Source organism: Mustela nigripes, chromosome 9 (assembly GCF_022355385.1).
Source record: "Mustela nigripes isolate SB6536 chromosome 9, MUSNIG.SB6536, whole genome shotgun sequence".
Classification (NCBI taxonomy): Eukaryota; Metazoa; Chordata; class Mammalia; order Carnivora; family Mustelidae; genus Mustela; species Mustela nigripes.
The window spans coordinates 164109-185937 of NC_081565.1; the positions used below are offsets into that span (position 1 = coordinate 164109).

Below are 21829 nucleotides of genomic sequence, written 5' to 3' on the forward strand. Positions count from 1 at the left end.
CTAGTGCCTCACCTTAAAAACAGGCACCTACAGAACCCAGAGCAAGCTGATCGCGGAGGTTGGGCGTCTCCTCCCGAGACAAGAGCCGGACACGGACCGCTCTCACCGAGGCTCAGCGGAGCTGCCGCCCCTTGGGCCGTCAGGCAAGAAGAGGAGAGAGAAGGCGTGAGATTGGAACCAAAGAAACGAAACTGTCCCTGCTTACAAATGACATATTTGTCCACATAGAAAATTCCAAAAAATCTCAAAAAGAAAGAAAATATCTCCCAGAACTAGTGAGTTCAGCATGGTGGCAGGATTAAAGACAAACATATACAAATCGACTATCTTTGTAGATACCAACGATGGACACGGAGACACCGAAGATAAAAACACAATGCGACAGCATTTATCCTCAAGCAAACGGACAGGAGGGCTTCGCTGTAACTCTGAGGAAACATGTGCAGGCCCCAAACCCTGAAAACTGCAAAATGCTGAGGACAGAAGTCGAACGAGGTCCATGCAGGCGGAGACAGCACCCCATCGGACTGGAAGACAACAGAATAGAGATGTCCCTGCTCTCAAATAAACTCCCATCAGGGTTTATGCACGTACCAACAAGATTACCCCAAAATTCATAGGAAAGAAAAGAAACTAGAAGAGTTTAAACAATTTGGGGGGGGGGGAAGAAAGAGAGTCTGTGTGATTTGAAGACTTACGTGGCCACAGTAATCAAGACAGCGCAGGCCTGGTGGGGAGACGGCCACACCAGTGGGACAGAAGAGAGAATCCCAAAACACACCCACTCAAATATGCCCAGATTATTCTTGACAGAAGTAGAAAAAAAGTCATCGCAGGAGATACAGGCTTTTCAACAAATTGTTCCAGAGCAAGCAGGAAGAGAAAAAATTACCTCAGCCTCCTCCTCAAACCTGATACAAAAATCATCTCAAGGGACATCTTGAGGGCTTAGCTGGTTGAGCAACTGCCTCCAGCTCAGGTCATGATCCTGGAGTCCCAGGATCGAGTCCTGTGTCAGGCTCCCTGCTCAGCGGGGGGTCTGCTTCTCCCTCTGAACTTCCCCCCTCTCATGCTCTCTCTCTCTCATTCTCTCTTTCTCTCAAATAAATAAATAAAAACTTAAAAAAAAAAAAAAAACTCGGAACGGGTCACGGACTTCAAAGTGATCCATCAAACAGTCAAACTTGTGGGAGAGAAAACCTTCAGGACTGAACACTGCGGAAGAGCAGGACTCTGGACCACAGGTGCCGTCCAGGCTCAGAGAAGCTGGACGTCGTTCACACGGACCCTTCTGCTCTGCAAAAGTCCCTTCTAGAAGGATGAAAGCATAAGCTACAGACCAGGAGAAAATACTTGCAACGGGCCAGCATCACACCACCGGCCGAGAGTGAGCCGGGCTGTGCGGACACACGAGGGTATGGAAGTGCGGGAAAGCCGTCCGACACCACAGCCACAGGGAAAACACAAGATGAAAGCAGGGAGACCTCACCGCACATCTACCAGAACGGCCAAAACCAGAGGAGTGACAGCACACGCCGCGAGGCCCGGAGTCGCGACCCCGCGCAGTGCCGCTGGAAACGGGGAGACGGCCTCTGGGAACAGCTAGGCATCTGTGCTCTTCAGTACTCGTCCCAGAGGAAGCCCGGGGCAAAGTGCACAGCAACTCATTCGTGTTATCTCCAAAACCTGCAAACAACCCGTGTCCCGCAGCAGGTGGGGGCCAGGCGAGCTGCTGCGGCCATAGGGCAGCCTCGCTGGGCAACGGAGTGTGCCCAGCAGATCCCCCACGTCAGCCTCGGAGCCGACAGCCGACCCCAAAGGACATGAGTCCATTTTTATACTGTCCTTAAAATACAAAACTATGGACACAAAGGACGGATGAGTGACTGCCGACGGACCGAAGGGGGCGCGAACGGAGGCCAGTGGGCAGTTCTGGGCCTCAGTCACTGTCTCTGTACATGGGGAATCCACCTGGAGCTCAAGGTAAAACACTCCATTCTTTAAATGGAGGTGCTGATGGTGGTCTCTGGCTCAGGATGGCTGTAGGAACAGCCTGCAGGGAACCTCACCAAACAGTGTTTAGGGACTCATGTCTCAGGAGCCAGCCAGCCTCCCTCTTCCTGCTGGCACTGGGGACAGGTCTAGAGGTCTCTGTGACCACCAACCCTGCACTGCCTGGGTCCCCAAGGAGGAAATGCCCCTGTAGGAGGGACTCCAGACTCAAGGAGAGAGACCAGAAGCTGAGGACCAGGCTGGAGGGCAGCAGGGCCAGCTGGGCTCCCAGCTCTGCAGGGCTTCTGGGTCTCCGACTATGACTCAGTGGACACGTAGGTCCCTGGACTGACCGGGTGACGGAAACAAAGAAACGCTGACTTCCTGCCCATCCCGAGGCCGTCCCCTCCCCATCACTGCCTTCTCAGAACCAGAGGCCTGGGGGGTGGGGGGGACAGGACACGTGGAGTCTCCTCAGTGGTTTCCCCCCCCGCCCCCCACAGGAGGCTATGGCACACCCAGGGGGCTTTCTACCTCCCGCCACATCGGCAGAATCCACCCCCACCCCCTTCCCCGGGGGCCAGGTTGGGGAGCTCCTGCCTTGACCCAGCGCTCAGTGCTCCTGGGTCCTGCTGGGCTGGGGCTTTGGTAGGGCAGAGGGAGGAGAAAGGGCCCACAGCAGGAAGAGCAGGCAGGACAGTACTCGGCCACAAACACCAGCCGCAGCAGACAGGCGCCTGGCATCAGTCACAAAGCTGCCCTGTGCCCGCGGGGGTCACTGGGGCTCCTGCTCTTCCAGCTGGGTTTCAGCCTCACAGCACCGGGCGAGCACATTCGGAACGGGGCGCAGTGGCGATGGGAACAGAGGCTTGTCCAGGGGAGCCTGGGGTCTGAGCACAGTCTGCTGTAGGCTCCATTATGTCCTCCTCCCACCAAATTCCTGTGTGGAAGCCCTAATCCCTCACCTGACTGTATTTGAAGGTAAAAAGGTTAAATAAGGTCATAAGGTGGGTCCTAGTTCTGTAGGACTGTCCTATAAGAATAGGAAGAGACACCAGAGACCTCTCTCTGCGTGCACAAGGACTCAGCGAGAGGTCAGCTGGCCGCGAGCTGGGAAGACAGCGCTGGCCAGAACCAGCCGTGTCAGCCCCCGGCCTCGGACCTCCAGCCTCCGGCAGGGGTCGGGATTCGTTACGGCAGCCTGAGCTGACGAGCACACAGTGCCTCCCTTCGAGGGAACACAGCTGTGTGTGGAGAGATGGCTTCGTCACAGAGCCCTGGGCAGGGAGCCTCTTGGGGCAAGAGAAGGACGGAGGGGCCAGAGGGTGGAGGAGAGGGTGGGAGACGGCCAGAGGCCACAGGGACCCCCCGCCCCGCAGCCAGGACAGGGGAACGGACACAGGCTCTTGTTATCTGGGGAGAGAGTGCCATTGGCCTGCATGCTGGGAGCTCCTAGAGTGGCGCCCCCAGGGAGGCGGCTGAGACACAGAACCGGGGAACGGAGGAGCGACGTGGGGCAGCAGTGAGGGGCGACAGGGTGGGCGGCAGGAGGCCCAGGGGCCGGCTGGGAACCACAGAGGTCTAGATCGTCTGACTGCAGATGGGGGTGGGGGGCTGGCCCAGGCCGGGGAGGGAGGCCCAGGGTCCTGAAGAGCCCAGCCCCGCTCATCCCCGGGGTCCCTCCACGGACACAACCCAAGAAGGGCCCAGGAGCCAGGTAGGGTCGGGGAGCACAGCTGTTGAACATGTCCCTCCATCTGACTCTGTGGCCCCTGGCTCCAGGCCCAGGAACAAGACATTAGCAACCATTAGCAACCCTTCTCAGCTCCGTGTGAATCTATAGCTCTGAGCTCACCATGTGAGATGGGGGTGGGAGAGTCCAGGCCTGGGCTCCGCCACCAGCCGGTAGGGCAGGTCCCCACCCTCACCGGCCATGAGCCTAATCTCCCATGGCCTCTGACCTCCCGTGGCCTCTGCAGGTGCACCAGCCACGTCCGTGGAGGTGGGTAGGATGGTGACGCTGTGGGCAGGACCACTGCTCCCAGAGGCCTGAGGGCTGAGCCTGGGGAGGAGGCCATAGACCAGCTCAGGCGACCCCACCCCAAGAGTGGGGGCAGACCCGCAGGAACCCAAGGGAACAGAAGCTGCTGGGACTCTCCCAAACCAGACAGAAATGTGGATTTTCATGTGAAGTTCCTCCTCCTCCTCCCTCTTCTCTTGTTTAAAGCAGGCTCGGTGCCCAGTGTGGAGTCCGAGAGGTTTAAACTCCTGACCCTGACATCAAGACCAGAAGTGAAACCAAGAGTCAGACGCTTAACCACCTGAGCCACCCCAGCGCTCCAAAGCTCCTTCTTCTTAAATGTTGGCATCTCAGAACTCTGGCCATGCCTCTTCAGCCTACCAGCCCCAGATCCAAGACAGGGAGCAACCTTGACAGCAGAGTGCCTCCCCCCAAGCCCCCCAACAGCTCAGGGCGCCAGGCAGACCGTGTGCGGGACCGGAGAGTGGGCACACCCCAGCCCCTAGCCCAGCCCCAACCTGGCTGTGTCCTCTCCCTTCCCAGATGGGTGCCACCGTCCAGCACCCCATCCCCCTCTCACTTGCCAAAACTGGACTGATACCTCCAGGCTGCCCATCTACCCCCCTCCATTCCCTCACCAAAGAACTTGGTGGGCCCTGGGGGCAGGGTGCCCTGAGTCTGACCCCCAAGGCTTCAAGGCTCACTAGGAATGAAGCCGGAAGGGCCTCTCCTTCCAGCTCAGACGTCAGCTGCCCAGGAAGTCGTCGGCCGCTCCTTCTCTACTCTGGGGCTCCTTCTCTACTCTGGGCCCCTGGTTGCAGGTACACGGCCTGAGCCTACATTCCCTCCGGGCTGCTGGACTAGCTGGCAAGGAAGAGTTGTCCCCAAGCTGTACAGAGCCCTCCCAAGCATCTGCACACTGACCTGAGGCTCCTGCCCAGAGACACCCCCCCCAACCCCCACCACTCATAGGCATGCCTAGCCCTGGCCGACTTTCCGGACACCCCAGGACCACAGCCTGAATCCTGGGGTCAGGGGCCCATGGCCCAGCTCAGCCCTGGAGGCTGGGCAATCTGGATCCCCTGGCCCACCCAGGATCACCCAGCCCTCGGGGCTGAAGGACAGGGCTCTTCCTCAGCCATGCCCCTGGACACGAGGCACGAGTAGGGGGCTCTGCAGGCAGTGCTCAGGAGGGGCCTGGCTCTGACTGCTTCCTAAAACATAGGAAGAAGGGGGAGGGGGACTAGGAGAGAGGAGACACCGAGAGGCAGCCCACAGAGGGGAGGGGGCTGGTCCTCTCTAGATACCAGGGCAGGCGACCGTGCTGCCAAGGGAGGCCCGGATGGCGACCTACCCACCTCCCTCAGGTTACAGAGTCCAGCAGGGGGCCCAGGTCTGTCCCCAGGGACCAGCAGAGCCAGGAGGAGGCCACTGCCTGGAGGGAAGCTCCTGGGGGGCTGGGCCCAGGGCCCCTCTGCCCCACCCTCCCCCCAGCCCACTCTGGGAACAGGCTCGTCAATGACACCACAGCTCCAGGCGGGCCTGCGAACCCCCAGAACATCTGTTCTGATCCACCGATGGGCACCGCCGGGAGGGACGGACACTTCAGCCCCAAATAATACTGGTCCTGACAGCCCCTCATGCTGCTCCATGGGCCACTTGTTAGAATTCAGCCCCCCTCCCCTTGTCCCAACTACACACTGAGGAAGTCATTTCTAGCATCAGGTGGGAATGAGGAGAGAAAGTCCAGCAGCCCCCTGACCTAACCAGGCACAGAGACCCCCGCAGCAGCTCCCAGACCTGAGCAGGCACAGAGACCCCCCCCCCCCCACCCCCCCCCGCCCCCGCCCGCCCCCCCCCCCCCCCCCCCCCGAGCAGCCCCCGACCTGGCCAGCCACAGAGACCCCCCTCAGCAGCCCCCGACCTGACCAGCCACAGACACCCCCCTAGTAGGATCAGTCACAGGAGGAAGACCCCATACGGGGCTAACTGTAATGGCTGAGCGGAACCCTGCTCCTACATCTAGAGCTCACACACACACAGTGGGGGCAGCCCAGGTCCAAACCCAGTGCTGCTGGGCACTCAGACAGGGTGTCTTCTGTCATCTCAAACCCAGACACAGGGTCACTCCTTATGCAGGTGTGAAGTCACTTGTCATCGCCGGGAGGCCCAGCTCCCTGGTCCCCACGGTAGGACACACACACAGCTCGCCATGGCCCATACTTGCTGGACCCTCCAGGCCCAGGGCAGGTGTCCTCTGGACTGGCTCCCCAGAGTACTCTCTCACCACTTCCCCGCTGCTGTCCGCCAGGCCTCCTCAGCACCAGGACACAGGCCTGTCCACACCCCAACCGAACAAAGCAGCGGGCTTCCCAGCGGCCAAGGGCGGCCCAGAACCAAACCTCCTCCCTACGCAATGCTGCCTGCTCCCCCCGCTTCTTCCCACAGGAGGCCCAGTCCAGGGAGGCAGGACCCTGAGCTCTAATTACATGTCCTGGAAAGAAATCCCAGTTTAATTTGAAGTAAAATGAGAAGCTGTGGTTGGAAATGTCCCCTAGAGAAGCCAACTGCCTGAGCTGGGACACATTTCTCTGCTGTCCCCTAGGACCAGGAAGGAAAGCACCAGGCTGAGGCCATGGCAGGAGCAGGGACACTCAGGGCTTGGGAACTGTGGGTTCTCTGGGAGCAGGAAGATGTCCCTGGGGTCTGCGGGGACCTCACCCTGCCCCTGCCCTGACTGCCAGCTGGAACCGAGCCCTCAGGACCAGATGGGGTTGGGGATTCCGAGGGGGCTGCGGGGGAGACAGTGACAGGGGACAGCATCCGGAAGTCAGACACAGGCGGGCTGGGATGGGGGTGCCACACTAGGGAGGGGCCAGAGGGCTTCCTGGGGGCCATCCAGCAGACCAGTGCTCCCTCCAGCCCCGTCCCATCACGGCCCCTCCTATCCTCCGGGGCTACCAAGCCCTCGGGTTCAGCCCCGCACCCCAGCACCAGCCCTGCTCTCCGAGCCAGCCAGCAGCCCCTGGGGCCTGCACCTTCCCCCTCCGCCCTCCTCCCAGTTCCCTGAGTCCCACCCCTCATGCCTGCTCCTCTGCTGAGGGACCTTCCAATCCCCCGAAGGGACAAACCTCATCCACAGGCTCTCCTGGCCTTCTGTGTCCCCACCTGCAGCCTGCATGTCCCCACCCCGCGTGGCACGCAGGGTTTGTTCATGGTCTCCCCCGGAGAGGGCAGACTCCGTGTCACCACAACTAGCGCATTTGGCAAGGACCGTCCAAGAGGGTGAGGGCGCAGACGGCCAGACACCGAGCGCAGGCGGGAACGTGCGCCGAGATGGAAGCCCAGGCAGAGGGGACGCTGGATGCCAGCCAAGGGAAGCCATCCTACCCCCCTTCATTCTCTCCCCCCGCATCCCCCTGTCCTTGGGCACCGGCCCTGCCTGCTCACCCACCAGTCCCTCCCCTGCTTCCTGCTTAGAGGCCAACAGACACGGAGCCCGGGTTCTGGATGCCACTTCCCTCATCCACCTGGGACGGCTCTCCAGCACTTCCCGTCCGTAGCCTCCGCTCGTCCTCGCCTCTGGGACTAGTGCCCAGGCCGCAGTGCTCCTCCTGCCCCTTCCTCTCCCTCCGGCCACTGCCCCAGCTTCCTGCCTTGCTTTGCCACAAAACTCCCTGGGAGGAAGAGCTGCCCCCAGGGGCTCACCCGCACCCCTCTCCCTCCCTGCGAGAGCCCCTCCCAGCCAGCCCTCCTCAAGAACCGAAGGCCACACTCGCTCAGATGCGCAGCCGCTTCTTGCTTCTGTTCAAGAAGGGCTCTTCCTCCCAGAAACAACACCCCTCTTTCCTCTCCGCACACCTCGCTGGCCAGTCCCACCCTCCAGACTCGGGGCGCTGGGCTCAAATGGGCAGCTTCCCCAGGAATCCTGTCTCGTCTTGGGCTCAGAAGACCATGGGGACCCCTGTGTCCTGTGTTGGCACCTCCAGCCACAGCCTCCTGAGCATCTAGATGGCTCACCCTTTGTCCTTCCAAGCTCAGCGTGGAGGACTTCTCAGAGCGCCCCCCGCGGCAGCTCCCAGCCCACAGGCCACACTCTTGACTGCTCTTCCCTGTGGGGACTGAAGCACGGGGTCTCTGTTCACGGACTGATCTTCATGGTGCCCCCACCCCAGGCATGGAGACGTCACCAGGAAGCGGCCAGTCAAGACCTGTCCTTATGGAGCCTAGATTTAGGGCCAGGGCAGGGGACGGCACAATGGAACCTCACACGTAAAAGAAGGGTGACGATCGAAGAAGACTGTTCACACTAAGAAGAAACCGAATAGGACTGCAGAGACCGTGCCCCCAGGAAAGCGGCCCCCGGGGCAGAGGCTCCGTGGTCTGGTTCACCGCTGGGTTCCCAGCACCCAGCAGAGGCTCAGCAAACTTTGCATAAGTAAGTGATGAGTGGTTAGCAAATGATGTCCTCAAAAGAGGGTCGCTCCAGTGACAGATGCCTGGGCTAGAGGGCCGAGGACAGACTGTGGGCAGGACAGCCCCTCAGCTCATTCCAGTGAAGCCAGGACTAGATGCCGGGACCGTAGTGCCAGGGATAAACCCAGGCTTGGTTTACAGGTGAGTATCTGAGGAAAAGAGAGTCCCCTGAGGCAGGGGTGGAGTCCCCATCTCAGCCGGAGGGTTCCTCCCATGACCCGCACACCAGCCTCAGGAGCACAGGGACCCCAGCGGGCCTCGAGGGACAAGCTGGGCTTCACCAAGCAACGCGGCCTCTCAGCCAGAGTCCCTCCCCTCCCCGCCATGGGCCTCCAGCCCTCTGAGCACCAATTAAGTAAACCCTAATTAAAAACAACAAAGTAATGAGAAGTAATGCCCCTCCCACGGCTACGCGGGACTGCGGCTCACGAGGGGCTGGATCCAGCGACTCCCTGCCCCCCCACCCCCACTAGCACGCACCCCGAGACGGGCCAGGGGCCTCCTCCTGCCACAGACACCCACGCACATACCCAGCCCCCTGCGGACCCCAGGCCCACGCGGGAGCCCCTCCCCACCTGGGGTCCCCTCCTGGCCTACAGCCACCTCTGGGGACGCTGCGCAGAGACAGCAGCCTGGACACCAGGCCCTCCTCCTGTAGACACAGAGAGCAGAGACTCTGTATCCCAGAAGAGAGACAGAACGAGGCCGAAAAGAGAAAGTCAGCAAGAAAGACTGAGAGGGAAAGAGCCGAGACTGAGGACGAAGGAGAGAGACAGGACCAGGCCAGGGCGGGAGGAGGGAGGGAGGGGCAGAGAGGCAGAGAGGCGGGGGCGGGGGGGTGGCCGACAGAGGGCGGGAGAGAAGTTGGGGCCATCAGGGAGGGGAAGAGTTGAGGACAGATGGACGGATTCCCAGAGTAGCGTCAGGGGCCGGCATTACGGTCTCAGGACCTCTGGGGTCCTCTCCCTGGGGCCTCCAGGAAGATGGGCACATTCTCTTCTCTGGCGTGTCACAGGCCAAGGAGGGCAGCCCGGGGTGTTCTCCCCTCAGGAGGTCTCTCTCAGCCCTCACTGAGGGGCCAGCTTTCTGGACCCCTGTCAGGACGAGCTTATCGGAAGACCAGGGGTCCTGCCACGGGGTGAGTGGGGGCTCCTCTGCCTCCCGGCCTTGTCCCCGGAAGCCCAAGCCCTCGGCATCAAAGACTGCCTCCTGGGAGGCAGGGCCGAGCCCCAAGCACCCGCCACCTTAGGAACCCGTTAGTCAATTCAGCAGACACTCTCTGACCTCTCCTGGGGACCCGCCCCAAGCTAGGCTCTGGGGACACCCTGAAAAATAAGACACCGTTCCTGTCCTCAGGGACTCATACCTCAAGAGAGGGAGCGATGTAAACAGCAGGACACTCCTGGCCACCCTCCCCAGTGCCTGTGGGGGATGGAAGGGGGCGGTGAGCGCCCTGCCCTCCGAGGATGGGGGCACGTAGGTGGCTGCCAGTCTCCACAAAGCCTCAGGGGCTTTTGCTAAATGCCGCCCTGACACCACACCCGCCCGGGAACAGGGAGTGCCCCTGTGTCTGCTGCTGGAACCCCACAACTCCCTGGAGAAGGCTCACCGCTCCCCTCCCTTCTTAGTCATCTTGAAACGTGGAATGGAAATCTGAGAGTCGTGCATAAAACCCATTCATCGGGAATTCAGACGCGCCCGTCCCATTGGTGCTGGCCAAAGGGTGGTGAGGGCCACAGGCTTCGGCCCCGAGGGAAAGCACAAGGCAGGAGGGGTCGGGGACAAGCCCGACGTCCCTCCAGGAGACACCCGCCCGGTGGGATGCCAGCCCGGCACCAGCACAGAACATGGGCCGAGCCATGAGCAGCTGTGCAAACAGGGAAGCGGGCCCCCTGGGATAGGGCAGGCACCCCGAGAGCCTGGCGCAGGAGTCCAGAGGCTCTTCAGCGGAGTCTGTGTCTTCTCACCTGCAGGGAGCCTGTGAAGCTTGAGCCCCATACCCAGGCTCTCATGGTCACCTCCTCCCTCCTGTGCCTTCTGCCCAAACCACCTCCGCACGTGTTCTCACCCACACCAAGGCAGGTTAGGGGGTCACTGGGCAGACAGCACAAGGATGGAGCACAAGGATGGTGATCTTCCCTGGACACGATCACCCCTCCTTGGGAAGGACGGTTCTGGGCCACAGCGAGGCCTGCTCCCTCCTCTCTGATCTGGGCTGAGCCTCTCCAGGGACACTGAAGCCCCAGGGAAGAAGAGACTGCCGTCTCGGGCCTGGGCTGGGGCCCCTGGGGCCTGGGCTGTGCAAACAGGTCCTCTGGAGCAAATTCCCCAAGCCCTCCCCCGCTCCCCGCGCCCAGCGCAGAAGCAGCAAGGCCTCAGCTCCGGCCCTCAGCCTCCTGGCCAGAGGAGGGGCCCACCGGGCAGACACAGAGACTGAGACCCCGAAGGGTGGGGCGTTCTGCCTGCACCCCGGCCCCCAGCTCATCCCCAGGTCAACCTCTAGACCTCCTGGGTGGCTTTGGGAACCCCAAAGTGGTCATGACCAGGGTCCACTTGAGGAGGAAAGCGGTGGGCAGGACACACGGACTGAGCACCAGCCCGGAGCCGGGAACCGAGGAAACAGGGTGACAAGCTCAGTTGAGCGCGGCACCGAGCGCGTGCTAGGAGCTCCTCAGGCCGGAACCAGCTGAGCCGGGCCGGGAGAGCCTCGAACCCCTGCCCCCACGGTACGCCCCGGGGCCTAGCCTGCCCGTGGCTCTGCTCGGGAGTGGCTACACCTGAGCGGAACCGGGGGGCCACCCTTCAGCCGAGATCACCACACACAGGGCAACAGCCCCGGCCCACATAGGCTGGCAGTCCCGCGTTGCCTCGCATGCACCACGGCCCGGCGTGGACGCTGCTGCCCAAGCCCCAGCCCTCCCCGCAAGGGCACAGCCCGCCCCGGCCGCCTACCCGGTGAGAACCACCACGAAGTCCATGACGTTCCAGCCGTTGCGCAGGTAGGAGCCCTTGTGGAAGACAAAGCCCAGAGCTATGATCTTGATCCCCGCCTCAAAGCAGAAGATGCCAATGAAATAGGGCTCCGTGTCGTCCTGAGGAGAAGCGGAGAGAGGGTCGCCACCGCCCGCGAGCTCGGCAGGCCCAGGGCGGCAGCTGCACCAAACACGCGCCCCAGCGCCGCCCCTCCGCTCGGCCTCGCCAGCCGCACTTCCCCTACGAGGCCCTTCTGTCATTCGCTCCCCTGCCCTGCTGTCCTAACAGGGAACAGGGAGGCGTCCTGGGACCTCCCGCCCCTCGCAGCAGGGGCAGCCAGGCTGACCGCGCTTGTGCACTGTGCACTCCACCCAGCGTCAGTCCACTGCTCTAAAGCAAACAGACACAGGGAGGTCAAGGACCGGGCTGCAGACTCACAGTTCAGTGGAAACAGAGCCGTTCTCAAACCCAGAGGTGATCTGGGTCTGATCCTGGGCTCCAGTCATTGCTGAAGTTGCCTGGATAAAGTCCCAGCTCCCTAGAGAGCAGCCAAGGACCCGCTTATTCATTCAGCACACATCTCGCACTAATCACAACACACACATTCAGATCTCGGTGGGGCAACTACAGGCCAGCCTCGGGGAGCCTCTGGAGGGCAAGACATCCAGCCAGGCAGCAAGGAAAGGAGCTCCAGGTGGAGGGAACCCATGAGCCAGTCTTGTCCCTCCACCAAGACCGTACACTGGGGCTGGGCCCCTCTGGTGCAGAGCAAGGTGGGAAACCAGGAAACCAGGGCTCCAGAAGGAGGGTGCCCCATGGACACAGACACAGCCAGTGTGGTCAGTGACCCCGGGCATCGCTCACATGGGGAAGGCAAGAGAACCTTGGTGCACGGGGGCCCCAGGGAACCGGAGCAAGGGGCTGCACTTGGAGGGTCAGCATGAGAAATGGCCTGAGCACGAACTTCAGACACTGTGCACCAGGGCCACTGTTGCAAAGAGCAGATGGACTGGGCAGGGAAAGGGTCTGCCCTCGGGGAGCCACTACAGGGACCACCCTTCAGACAGCAGCTCGGTCCTGCCTGAGAGGGGCCAGGGTTGCGGGGTCTGAGGACTGGCCACCATGAAGCTACAGGGGTGGGGAGGGCCAGATTGGCTCCCAGCAGCCGCTCTCAGCTCCCACTGAGGGCCTGCGGCCTGTGCCTTCCTCCCCCAAGAAGCCTGGTCCTCAAGAGCTCTCCCCGTCTGTCCTGGTGTCCCCTCCGCCTGGGCCTTCCCAGCTGTGCATGGCGGAAGTGACCTCCCTGAGGGGCCCCATCAGCCCAGTGTCCATCATGGCTCAGCCCTGCCGTCCTGCTACCCAGATGCTGACTCATGACAGGAATAACGGCCCGGAAGCTTTAGGTCTAGTTTAGTTCTGGAGGGTCCCCTGTCCTCAAGGAAACGGGGCTGCTGACATCTGGCCCAGGAAACAGCTTGGCTCGAGCAAACACATCCTAACAGAAAGCTTCTGGCCACATAAAAGAGCAGGCAAGAGCTGGGAGATGCCATGTGGCCCCACCCCAGACTCTCTCATCACTGCTCTTCTGCCAGCCCCACTCTTGAGGAGTGGCTTGGGGAGGGTTGGGTGGACAGACAGCCATGGGCTTTGGTGGATGGTGCAGTGGGACTGCCAGCTAGGGGTTCTGGCTTCGAGCTGCTCAGGCAGGGGATGGATGCTGGGGGCCAGAGCCCCCAGAGACAGGGAGCTGTAGAGGCCCCATCCCAGTCCAGGCTGAAAAAACAAGGAAGCACCTGCATCATCTAGCCTCTTACCCCAGCAAGCCTCCTCTCCAGGCCCTGCTCTGTGTCCCAGCTTTCTCTCCACTAAGGGTCTGAAGGCCTATGTCTGCACACAGGGCTAGGGTCAGCAAGGGGTCCTCATGCCTCTAGACCAGGCCCAAGCTGGGCACATTCTGCTTGTCTTCCCCATAGACTCAACCCCCACCCCCAACACAAAGCAAACCTTCCCTCACCTGGAGGCAGGAGCTCAGACTTGCCCAGATGTCTGGCTGGGCCACTCAAGCCTGCCACCTGGCAGGGACAAGCCTAAGACTGACCACCGTACACCAGCTTCCCTGCCCCCCGACCCCCCACCATCTCTTGGCCCCTTTCCTTCTGGCCCTACCCCTGCCAGATTTCTCTGGAGGTATGGCCACGCCCTGGGGCCTGGCAGAGCTTCCCAGCTCTCAGTTTCTCTTCTCCAGCCTTCAGAACAGACGCTCACCACAAGCACACACAACACCAGCCTGCACGAGGGGCCCACAGGAAGCCAGCCACCCCTGTCTGGCTCCACAGGAGGCAAGAGGCACCCACAAGGACCACACCCACTTACGTCTGGCGGCACAGCAGAGCTGCCCTCACACCCCTCCTCTCGCACAACCCAAACTCCTGGCCTGCAGAAGACTGCTCCAGGAAGCCTCCCATTCCCTGGCTGTCCACTTCCTCGCCTTCTTTTGGTGCCTTGCCCAAGTGTGAGCACCTCCAAACAGCCTTCTTCTGTCTTCCCTTCTCCAGCCCTCGGCCTGTGACGGCCGGGAGGGGGAGTTCTGGAGTTCAGGGATGAGCACTGAACTGCCCCAGTAGCACCTCCTATCTATCTCCACCGAAGTTAGGGAAAGAAACTGTGGAGAGGACAAATTGCTTGCCATGGAACAAGGAAAGAGCGATTCTCCTCTCCATGCCCAGTGCCCCTAGGGGAGGCTGGGCTGTCTCTCAGGGGCCTTAGGACCTCTAGCAGCTGTCCAGCGGGGCCTCAGAACCCCTCTCCAGGCCCCTGCTCCTCTCCCTGCCCTCAGGCCTAAGAGCCTACATTGAGCCAAAGGATCCGTCAGGAGAAAGACTGGGGGCTAGGGGACACAGCCTCACCTTTGAAATGAGGCTCAGTGGTCCAGATCACCTTCTGCCCCTCCAGAGACCCTGCCCTGGAGTTCTGACTGTCGTGTGCAACAGGGGACTCCACAGGGATCTGCGGAGGTCTTGGCAGGAATGGGTGAAAATGACTTAGGCTGTTTGGGAAGAACGCTTCCCATATGATGGGGGGAGGGGGGACATGGAGAAGGGATTCCAAGGAGAGCCAGGAAAGCCAACTCTGAAGGAGAGGTGGACAGTCCCTAGACCCAAGACCACACCACAGGGACCAAAGACGACCTCAGCCCTGCGGGAAAGGGTGGGCAGCCAGAAAGGCGGGCACTCCCAGACCGGACACTTCCCTCGGCCTTTACGAATGTCCCTCCCCCACCCTTGCTTTCACTTGGTTTCTCGGACCGGGCATGAGGTCGCGGAACTGAACAGCCCATCTGAGGTCGGGGCGGCCAGCGGCCCAGGGCAGACAGCTGCTGGCTAACGCGGTCTCTCTCAGGCCACGCTTCCCATCAGCGGCGGCGCGGGCTACCCCAGTCCTCTGGCCCCGAGGGAGGTGTCAGCCGCCTGGGTTCTCTGCTCTTCCTCCGCGAAGAAGAGATCACCCAGCGGAGGACGCTGAACCGAGCCCCAGATCCTAGCCGGCCGCGGAAGCAGACAGGCTGCCGCCCCCCCACAGCCCCGCCCTCAGGCCCGCGCCGCCACCACACTCACCAGGCGCTCGGACATGGGCGTCTTGTCCCCGTCAGGGAGGTGCTGCTCCAGCGCCAGCACGATACAGTTGGCGATGATGGTGGCCAAGATCATGTACTCAAACGGAGTGCGTGGGTTAAGGAGCGGCCGGGAGGCGCCAAGGGGGAGGGGAGGCGAGGAGGCCGAGCCCCAGCGCGCCCTGCCGCCGCCAGCGCCCGGCCCCCTCCGGAGGGGCTGAGACCCACCGGTCGGAAGCCCTCCCCGCCCTTCCCGCCCTCCCCTCGGGGGCCGCCTCCAGGCGGAGCCTCTGCAGCCCGGGCGGCAGCCCCTCGGCGCGTCCCGGCGGCCGTCAGCACCGCGGACAGCGCCCCCGCCCCGCGCCGCGCGGCTCCCGCGACCCGAGGGGCTGGAGGGAGGACCCCGCGCAGGCGCACACCCCCGCCGAGAGGCACGCAGCCACATGCACCTCCACGGGCACTCGCACCGACATGTCCCCGGAGCCCCGAACGCACGCACGCGCAGCACCGGGTTCCTCTAATGCCCGCACACACGCCAGCACCTGCAGCCAGGCACGCGCCCCGGCTCGCGTCCACACGGTGCTCACACCTACACAGACGCGGATTCGCCCTCGGGTGCCCTCCAGGCGGGCCGCGCGCTCTGCACCCAAACCAAGGGAGTGACGGACGAGTCCGGGGACAGGGGGCTCCGCCCAGTGTCCATCCCGCTCCCGCAGCCGCCGCCACCACGACCGCACGCGCGCGCGCGCGCGCACACACTCAAACACACGCACACGCGGCGCGCGGAGGGTCCCGGAGCCCCGCCCCGCCCCCTCCTCGCCGAGAGCCGCGTCCCCGATCCGCCTCTCCCCAGGTCTCACCCTCCTCCCGACCCCGGGGAAGATGGCCACTGGGCGCCGCACGGGACCCGCCCCAGCCCCGGCCACCCCCCCACCCCCCGCCACCCCCGCCCAGGCCGCCCCTCCCAGACCCGCCCGGGCGCGGACGCCGACGCCGCGCCCGGTCCCCGTCCCCTCGACCTCGGACGGTCCCCCGGCCCCCGCGCGGCCCGGCCCCCGGCAGGATATGGCCACTCGGTGATGCGCTTGGCGTATTTGCGGACGACGTTGTCTTCGCTGAAGACGAAGAGCGAGCGGTTGACGGTGAAGCAGTTCTGCTTGACCGGGATGGGGTTGTACAGCGCCATGGTCCGCGCGCGCTGCGCGATCGACTGCTTGTAGAGGACCCGCTGGCCCGGCTGCAGCCCCCCCGGGCCCGGGCCGCCCGGGCCGCCCGCCCCGCCGCCCCGAGCCCGCTCCCCACCGGCGCCCCCATAGCGGCTGCCCAGCTCGTCCCCGAAGCGGACCATGGCTCCCGGGCGCCGCGCGCATCCCCCGGCCCGGCGGCCCCGGCAGGGAGGGTGCGGGGCGCACCAGCCAGGCGCTCGGAGCGGAGCAGGAGCGGAGCCGCGAGACCCGCACCGGACCTCGCCCGGCCCCGCCGCCGCACCCGACTCTGCCGCCCGCACCACGCCCTATAAGGGGCCGGTCACGTGGCGGCGCCCGGCCAATCTGCGCTCGCCCCGCCCGCCCGACCGCCACCCGCCCCGCCCCCAGTTGGCCGCCCCCGCCCTGTCCCCCGCGGCCGGTCCCCGCCGCCAGCGCTCTGGGCTGCCGCTCGGCCCCCCGGGCCTCGGGGCTGAGCCCAGCCGGGGAGCGTGCGCCGTCCGCGCGTCCCGTCTCGCGCCCGGGCGGGCCCTGGCTGGATGCCGAACCCGGAAGGGGCGCCCGGGAGCCGGGCGGAGCTGGGAGCCCTCGACGGACCGCCGCTGAGAAGAGCGGCCCCAGTGGACCCCTCCTCTGACCCTAGGAGCTGGAGACGTCACCGGCCATGAGAAGCTCCAGCCCAAACTGCGGAGAATTCGACCCCCGGCTCCCCATGCTTCTTTCCACACCTCACTCCCCTTGCTGCGGACCAGCAGTGGCCTCCAAGATGCTGGCTCCGGGCCCTCTCCTGCCCTCCTTTCGGAGTCTTGGACATCCTCACAGACCATGTTCTCAACTCCTGGGCTTGGGTTTTCAGGATGCACAGCTCTGTCCTGGGGCCCCTCAGGCCTCAGTCATATCCTAGGCCTTCCTGAAGGGGTTCCTACATCTCAGCCAAGAGGTTGCCTCGTTCTACCATCCATTCAATAGAAGCTGAAGCGAGCCTGCTGTGTGCTATCCACCCATCCACTGACCCACCGTTCATCCACTCAGAGACTCCACTAAACCCCTGTTAGATGCCAGGCACGGGCTCCCAGCGCTGCCTGCAGGGAGCTCACATTCTTACACAAGGAATGACAGACACTACCCCACTCCACACACACAATTTGTTCATTTGGGTCCTCACGACATACAGATAAGAAGCCTCCTGGAATCACTCCTGGTGAGTGAGGGGATCAAGTCAGTGTCACACGCTGTCCCCTTCACCCGTACAGGAAAGAAAATAAACCCCGCAGGCAGCACCCGGTGGCAGTGAGTGCCATGAGAACGGAACAAGGATGGCAGGTAGCACTGAGTCGGGAAGACCTCTGTTAGGAATTCGCCTGAATGTTGCAGAGAAGCGAGACGTGCAAAGGGAGACCAGCATGGAGCACAGAGGCCCAGGGGCGATCTGTCTGTCTGAGTGTGATGGGAAGTCAGGCAAGAGTTCTGTGCAGAGGGGTCATCATGACTCCTGTCTGGGAGAATCCCTCTGGCTCATGAGTGGGGAACAGACTTCGGGAGGCTGGGGTGTGTCGCCCAGGATGCATTCAGATGTAAGCAACTCAAGCCGGCTCTCACCGGAGAGCCGGTTTTAACCTCACTTACCAAAAAGGCATGAAGCGCGCCATTTCAGGAACACAAACTCTTTCCACCCTTCCTCCCTCCCATGGTCGCATTGCACACTTTTTGTCATGCTTGTCACCTTATGGCCCAACGTGGCTACCAAAGCCCAAAGCCTACCACCATCTCAAATGAAAGAAGGAGCAGGTGTAAAAAAGACATCTTTTTAAAAGTAAACGTAGAACATCCTTTTATAACAAACAAAAGGTTCCTCAGCAGCTCACCAGAAAACGTCTCTTTAAACTCCATTGGGCAGATCTGGACCACGGACCACTCCTGATTTCAAGAGGGCAGGGAAGTGGACATACAGCAAAGGGACTAGGACTGACATTACACACTGAGGCGCCATGTAATGACCCCAGACATAAACAGGGGTCGCTTAGCTGCAAAATGGAAGGGAAGATCACACACAGGGAGGCTGCCAAAAGGCCTGTCACTGGGAAAAGCTGAGAGGTCTTTGACAGCAGCCCAAAGGAGAGATGGTGTCTGGTTGAGAAGCATCATGCCCAGGGGCTCTCCCTGCAGCTGGCTGGATGGCTGGTGTTGCTTGTGAGACTTGCGAGGGAAGGAACAGATGCTCTTGGGTTTTTAGCTAACCGGTAGTCTTCACTGGAACAAGGTGATGAGGGGAAGAGCTTGTTGAGCACAGGGTGAGGATTAGGAATTTTGTATTTGACACCGAAGTGGAGATGTTGAGTAGGCAGTCGAACACTGCCAGGGAGGTGCGGACAACAGGTCATGGCTGGAATACGAATCTGGAAGCTGTGCTGGACACTTCGTGTCTGCCCCTCCCATTCTCTCTGCCCTTCCCCGCTCTGCTCGGGGCCCGCACTGCCCTGGGAAGACTGCATCAGCCCACTCCTTTGACATCCGGCTCTCGGCTGTACTTGGCTGACAGGGAGCCCAGTAGGCACTTGGAGGAAGAAAAGAACAAAGTCAAGGTGTGTATCCCCCCAGCTCTCTCCTGCTGGCTCACCTGGGGCTGGCCATAAGCCTCAGTCCAAGGTTCCAGCTTCTGTCAGCCCCTTCCGGTTCCTGCTCCCACTCCTTGTTTGTGCAGGCCCGGGAGAGGTGCCAGTGCCTGGAGCTCTGAGCCCCTCGAAGTCTTGTTACACCCTGCACAGATCAAGGTCCACCGTCCCTCTGAGTGTGCCACCTGTCCAACCGCGGCCTGAAGCAGAGTTCATCGCTGAGGGGTAAGTGGAGGCAGAGAGCAAGAGCCCGGGGTGGGGGTGGGGGTCTCAGAAGAACGAAGTAGGTGAAAAGGAGCCTGAGAAGGAGCAGGCAGCGAATTCAAGGAGGGAAGGGTCAGGAGAGTCCAGTTTCCAGGGCCACGGGAAGAACATGTCAGAAAGAGGTCACACTCGTCTACCAAATACTGCTGAGCATCCGGAAAGAGGAAGACCAACACTCAGTCCTTAGCACAGCGAGACAGAAGAACCTGTTACCTGAGGACAGCAGTCTCCACACAAGAGTGAGACAGCCCGAGTGCAATGGAGTAAAGATGACGACCCACAAGGAACCGCAGACAGCAGGGGCACACGCCCTGTGCGGTGAGTTTTTCTGCAAAGGGGTGTCGGAAAATGGTGCCGTCCAGCTACACAAAGGTCCGGCACTTCAGGAGTTTGTGTGCTTTTGTTTTGTTTTGTTTTGTTTTGTTTTTTAAGGTTTTTATTTATTTATTTGACCGAGAGAGATCACAAGTAGGCAGAGAGGCAGGCAGATGGGGGTGGGGGGGGTGGGGAGCAGGCCCCCTGCTGAGCAGAGAGCCCGATGCGGGACTCAATCCCGGGACCCTGAGATCATGACCTGAGCCGAAGGCAGACGCTTTAACCCACTGAGCCACCAGGCGCCCCGTGTGCCTGTTTTCTTAAGATGGGATGTTCTTGGTCTTTGAAAATCTGGTGCAGCAGGACGGGGGTGCTGCCTGGTGGCGGCAAGAGGGCACAGGATGCAGAGGGCCACTGGCTGCAACAGAGAGGAGTCTGGCCAAGGGACCGCTGGCCCGAGGGGGGATTGGTGGGTTGACTGGGGGGAGGAGGAGAACTATTCCTGCTGCTCTACTTTCTCGGTGAAAGAAGCAACAAGGTGACCCACCAAGAGGGAGGAGGGGCTTTGCAGGTCTTTGCAGGTCGGGGGGTGGAGGGGCAGGTGGAAATGCTCAGGGCAGGGACGAGGAAGAGAACCACTGGGGAACGGGGTGGCAGTTCTGAGCTGAGTGGGGTGCAGAGGGAAGTGTCTTTGGGAGTGAGGAAGTTAGCACGGGGTCAGTGGGCTGGAGCCTGTGACCCTTGATGGCATTTCTTCCTCCCTGGGCCCTCTCACTCAGCTGTCCCACACCCCCCTCCAGATCTCAGTGCGTCCTGCTCCCCAGGCCCCTCTTTTCCTTCAAGGGCTCCCTGGCCCCTCACCCTCTGTCCTACTCACTGGCAGATGTCCCACCTTGAACCTCCTGGGCATGCCCCTGAGGCTCCAGATCTACAGAAGGTCACGCTGGACAGACTGGTATCATCACAGTCCCCCCGAGGAAGTCTTCAGGGGTCGCTGTGTTGGTACTGCCCCAAGCTTGGCGACAGTATTGTCATCGGGCTCCGCTGTCCTTGAAACTCGGCCCCCTGCCTGTTCTCGGAAGGTAGAGACCTTGTCCCCGTCGCCCCACTGTACCTAGAAGGCCAGCACCTCCCAGCATCTCCCACAGATGTTCCTCCCCTTCTCCCTGCCCAGCGGCATGGAGATACAGTTGACATGGACACTGAACAGTGCGACGATCGGACACGTGTGTGTATCAGACGTGATTGCCATGGTCAGGGTCACACGTCCATCACTGCACACAGTTCCTTTTCCTTTTGTTGTGGTAAGAAGGTTTCATTAAGATAACTGGAAGTTTGTACCTTTTGACCAACATCTCCCCCTTTCCCCCCGTCCCAGCCCTTGGCACCACCATCCTGCTCTGTTTCTGTGAGTTCAGCCTTTCCAGAGCCCACGCATCAGTGAGATGGAACGGCACCTGTCTTTCTCCGACTGGCGTGCTTCATTCAGCTCGATGTCCTCGAGGATCACCCACGTTGTCACAGGTGGCAGGATCTCCTTCCTTTTCATGACTGGACTCAGACATTTCTCCACACATATGTCTCACATCTCATCTCTCCATTCACCTATAAATAGAGACGGACACTTGTTCCCATGTCCTGGCCATTGTGCATAAAGCTGCAGTGAGCATGGGGTGCAGACATCTTTCTAAGATCCCAGTTTCATTTCCTTAATTATATACATAGAAGTGGGATCACTGGGTCATTTGGCAGCTCTATTTTAATTTGGGGGACGTCCATGCTGTCTTCCATTGCTGCACCAGTTTGCATTCCCACCAGCAGGGCATGAGGGCTCCCCTTCTTCCACACCCCCCCAACACCTGATGTCTCCTGTCTGTTCAGCACTGGCCATCTTAATAGATGGGACCGCTCCTGGTGCTTTCGATCTGCGTTCTTCTGACGGTTCGTGGTGCTGGGGACCTTTTCATGTACTTGTTGGCTATTTGTATATCTTCTTTGGGAAGATGTCTGTTCAGGTCCTTTGCCCATTTTAAAATTGGATTATTTGGGTTTTCTTGCTTTTGAGTTATACAATATTTGATATTGACCCCTTATCAGGTATTTTCTCCCACTTTGTAAGTTGCCCTTTCATTTTGTTGGTTTCTTTTTCTGTGTAGTTTTTTATTTTTTTATTAAAGATTTTATTTTTTTTTAAGATTTTTATTTGTTTGACAGAGAGAGACACAGTGAGAGAGGGAATATAAGCAGGGGGAGTGGGAGAAAGAGATGCAGGCTCCCTGTGGGGCTTGATTCTAGGACCCCGGGATCATGACTTGAGCCAAAGGCAGGCGCCCAACAGACCGAGACCCCTAGGCATCCCAGA

The 21829-nt window shown here is 61.2% G+C and overlaps 1 protein-coding gene across 1 annotated transcript in view; it reads right to left on the reverse strand.

Annotated features, from left to right (window-relative positions):
- Window positions 1-16572, reverse strand: part of CACNA1B (calcium voltage-gated channel subunit alpha1 B) — a gene marked incomplete at its 3' end in the record, with an annotated part of 179569 nt that extends 162997 nt beyond the window's left edge. The window contains exons 1-3 of the mRNA XM_059412121.1: window positions 16139-16572; window positions 15076-15181; window positions 11441-11580 (exon numbers count right to left, since the gene is read on the reverse strand). Coding sequence (XP_059268104.1) covers window positions 11441-11580; window positions 15076-15181; window positions 16139-16419 — 527 coding nt within the window. The remainder of the gene's footprint in view (window positions 1-11440; window positions 11581-15075; window positions 15182-16138) is intronic.
- Between the last annotated feature and the right edge of the window lie 5257 nt (window positions 16573-21829).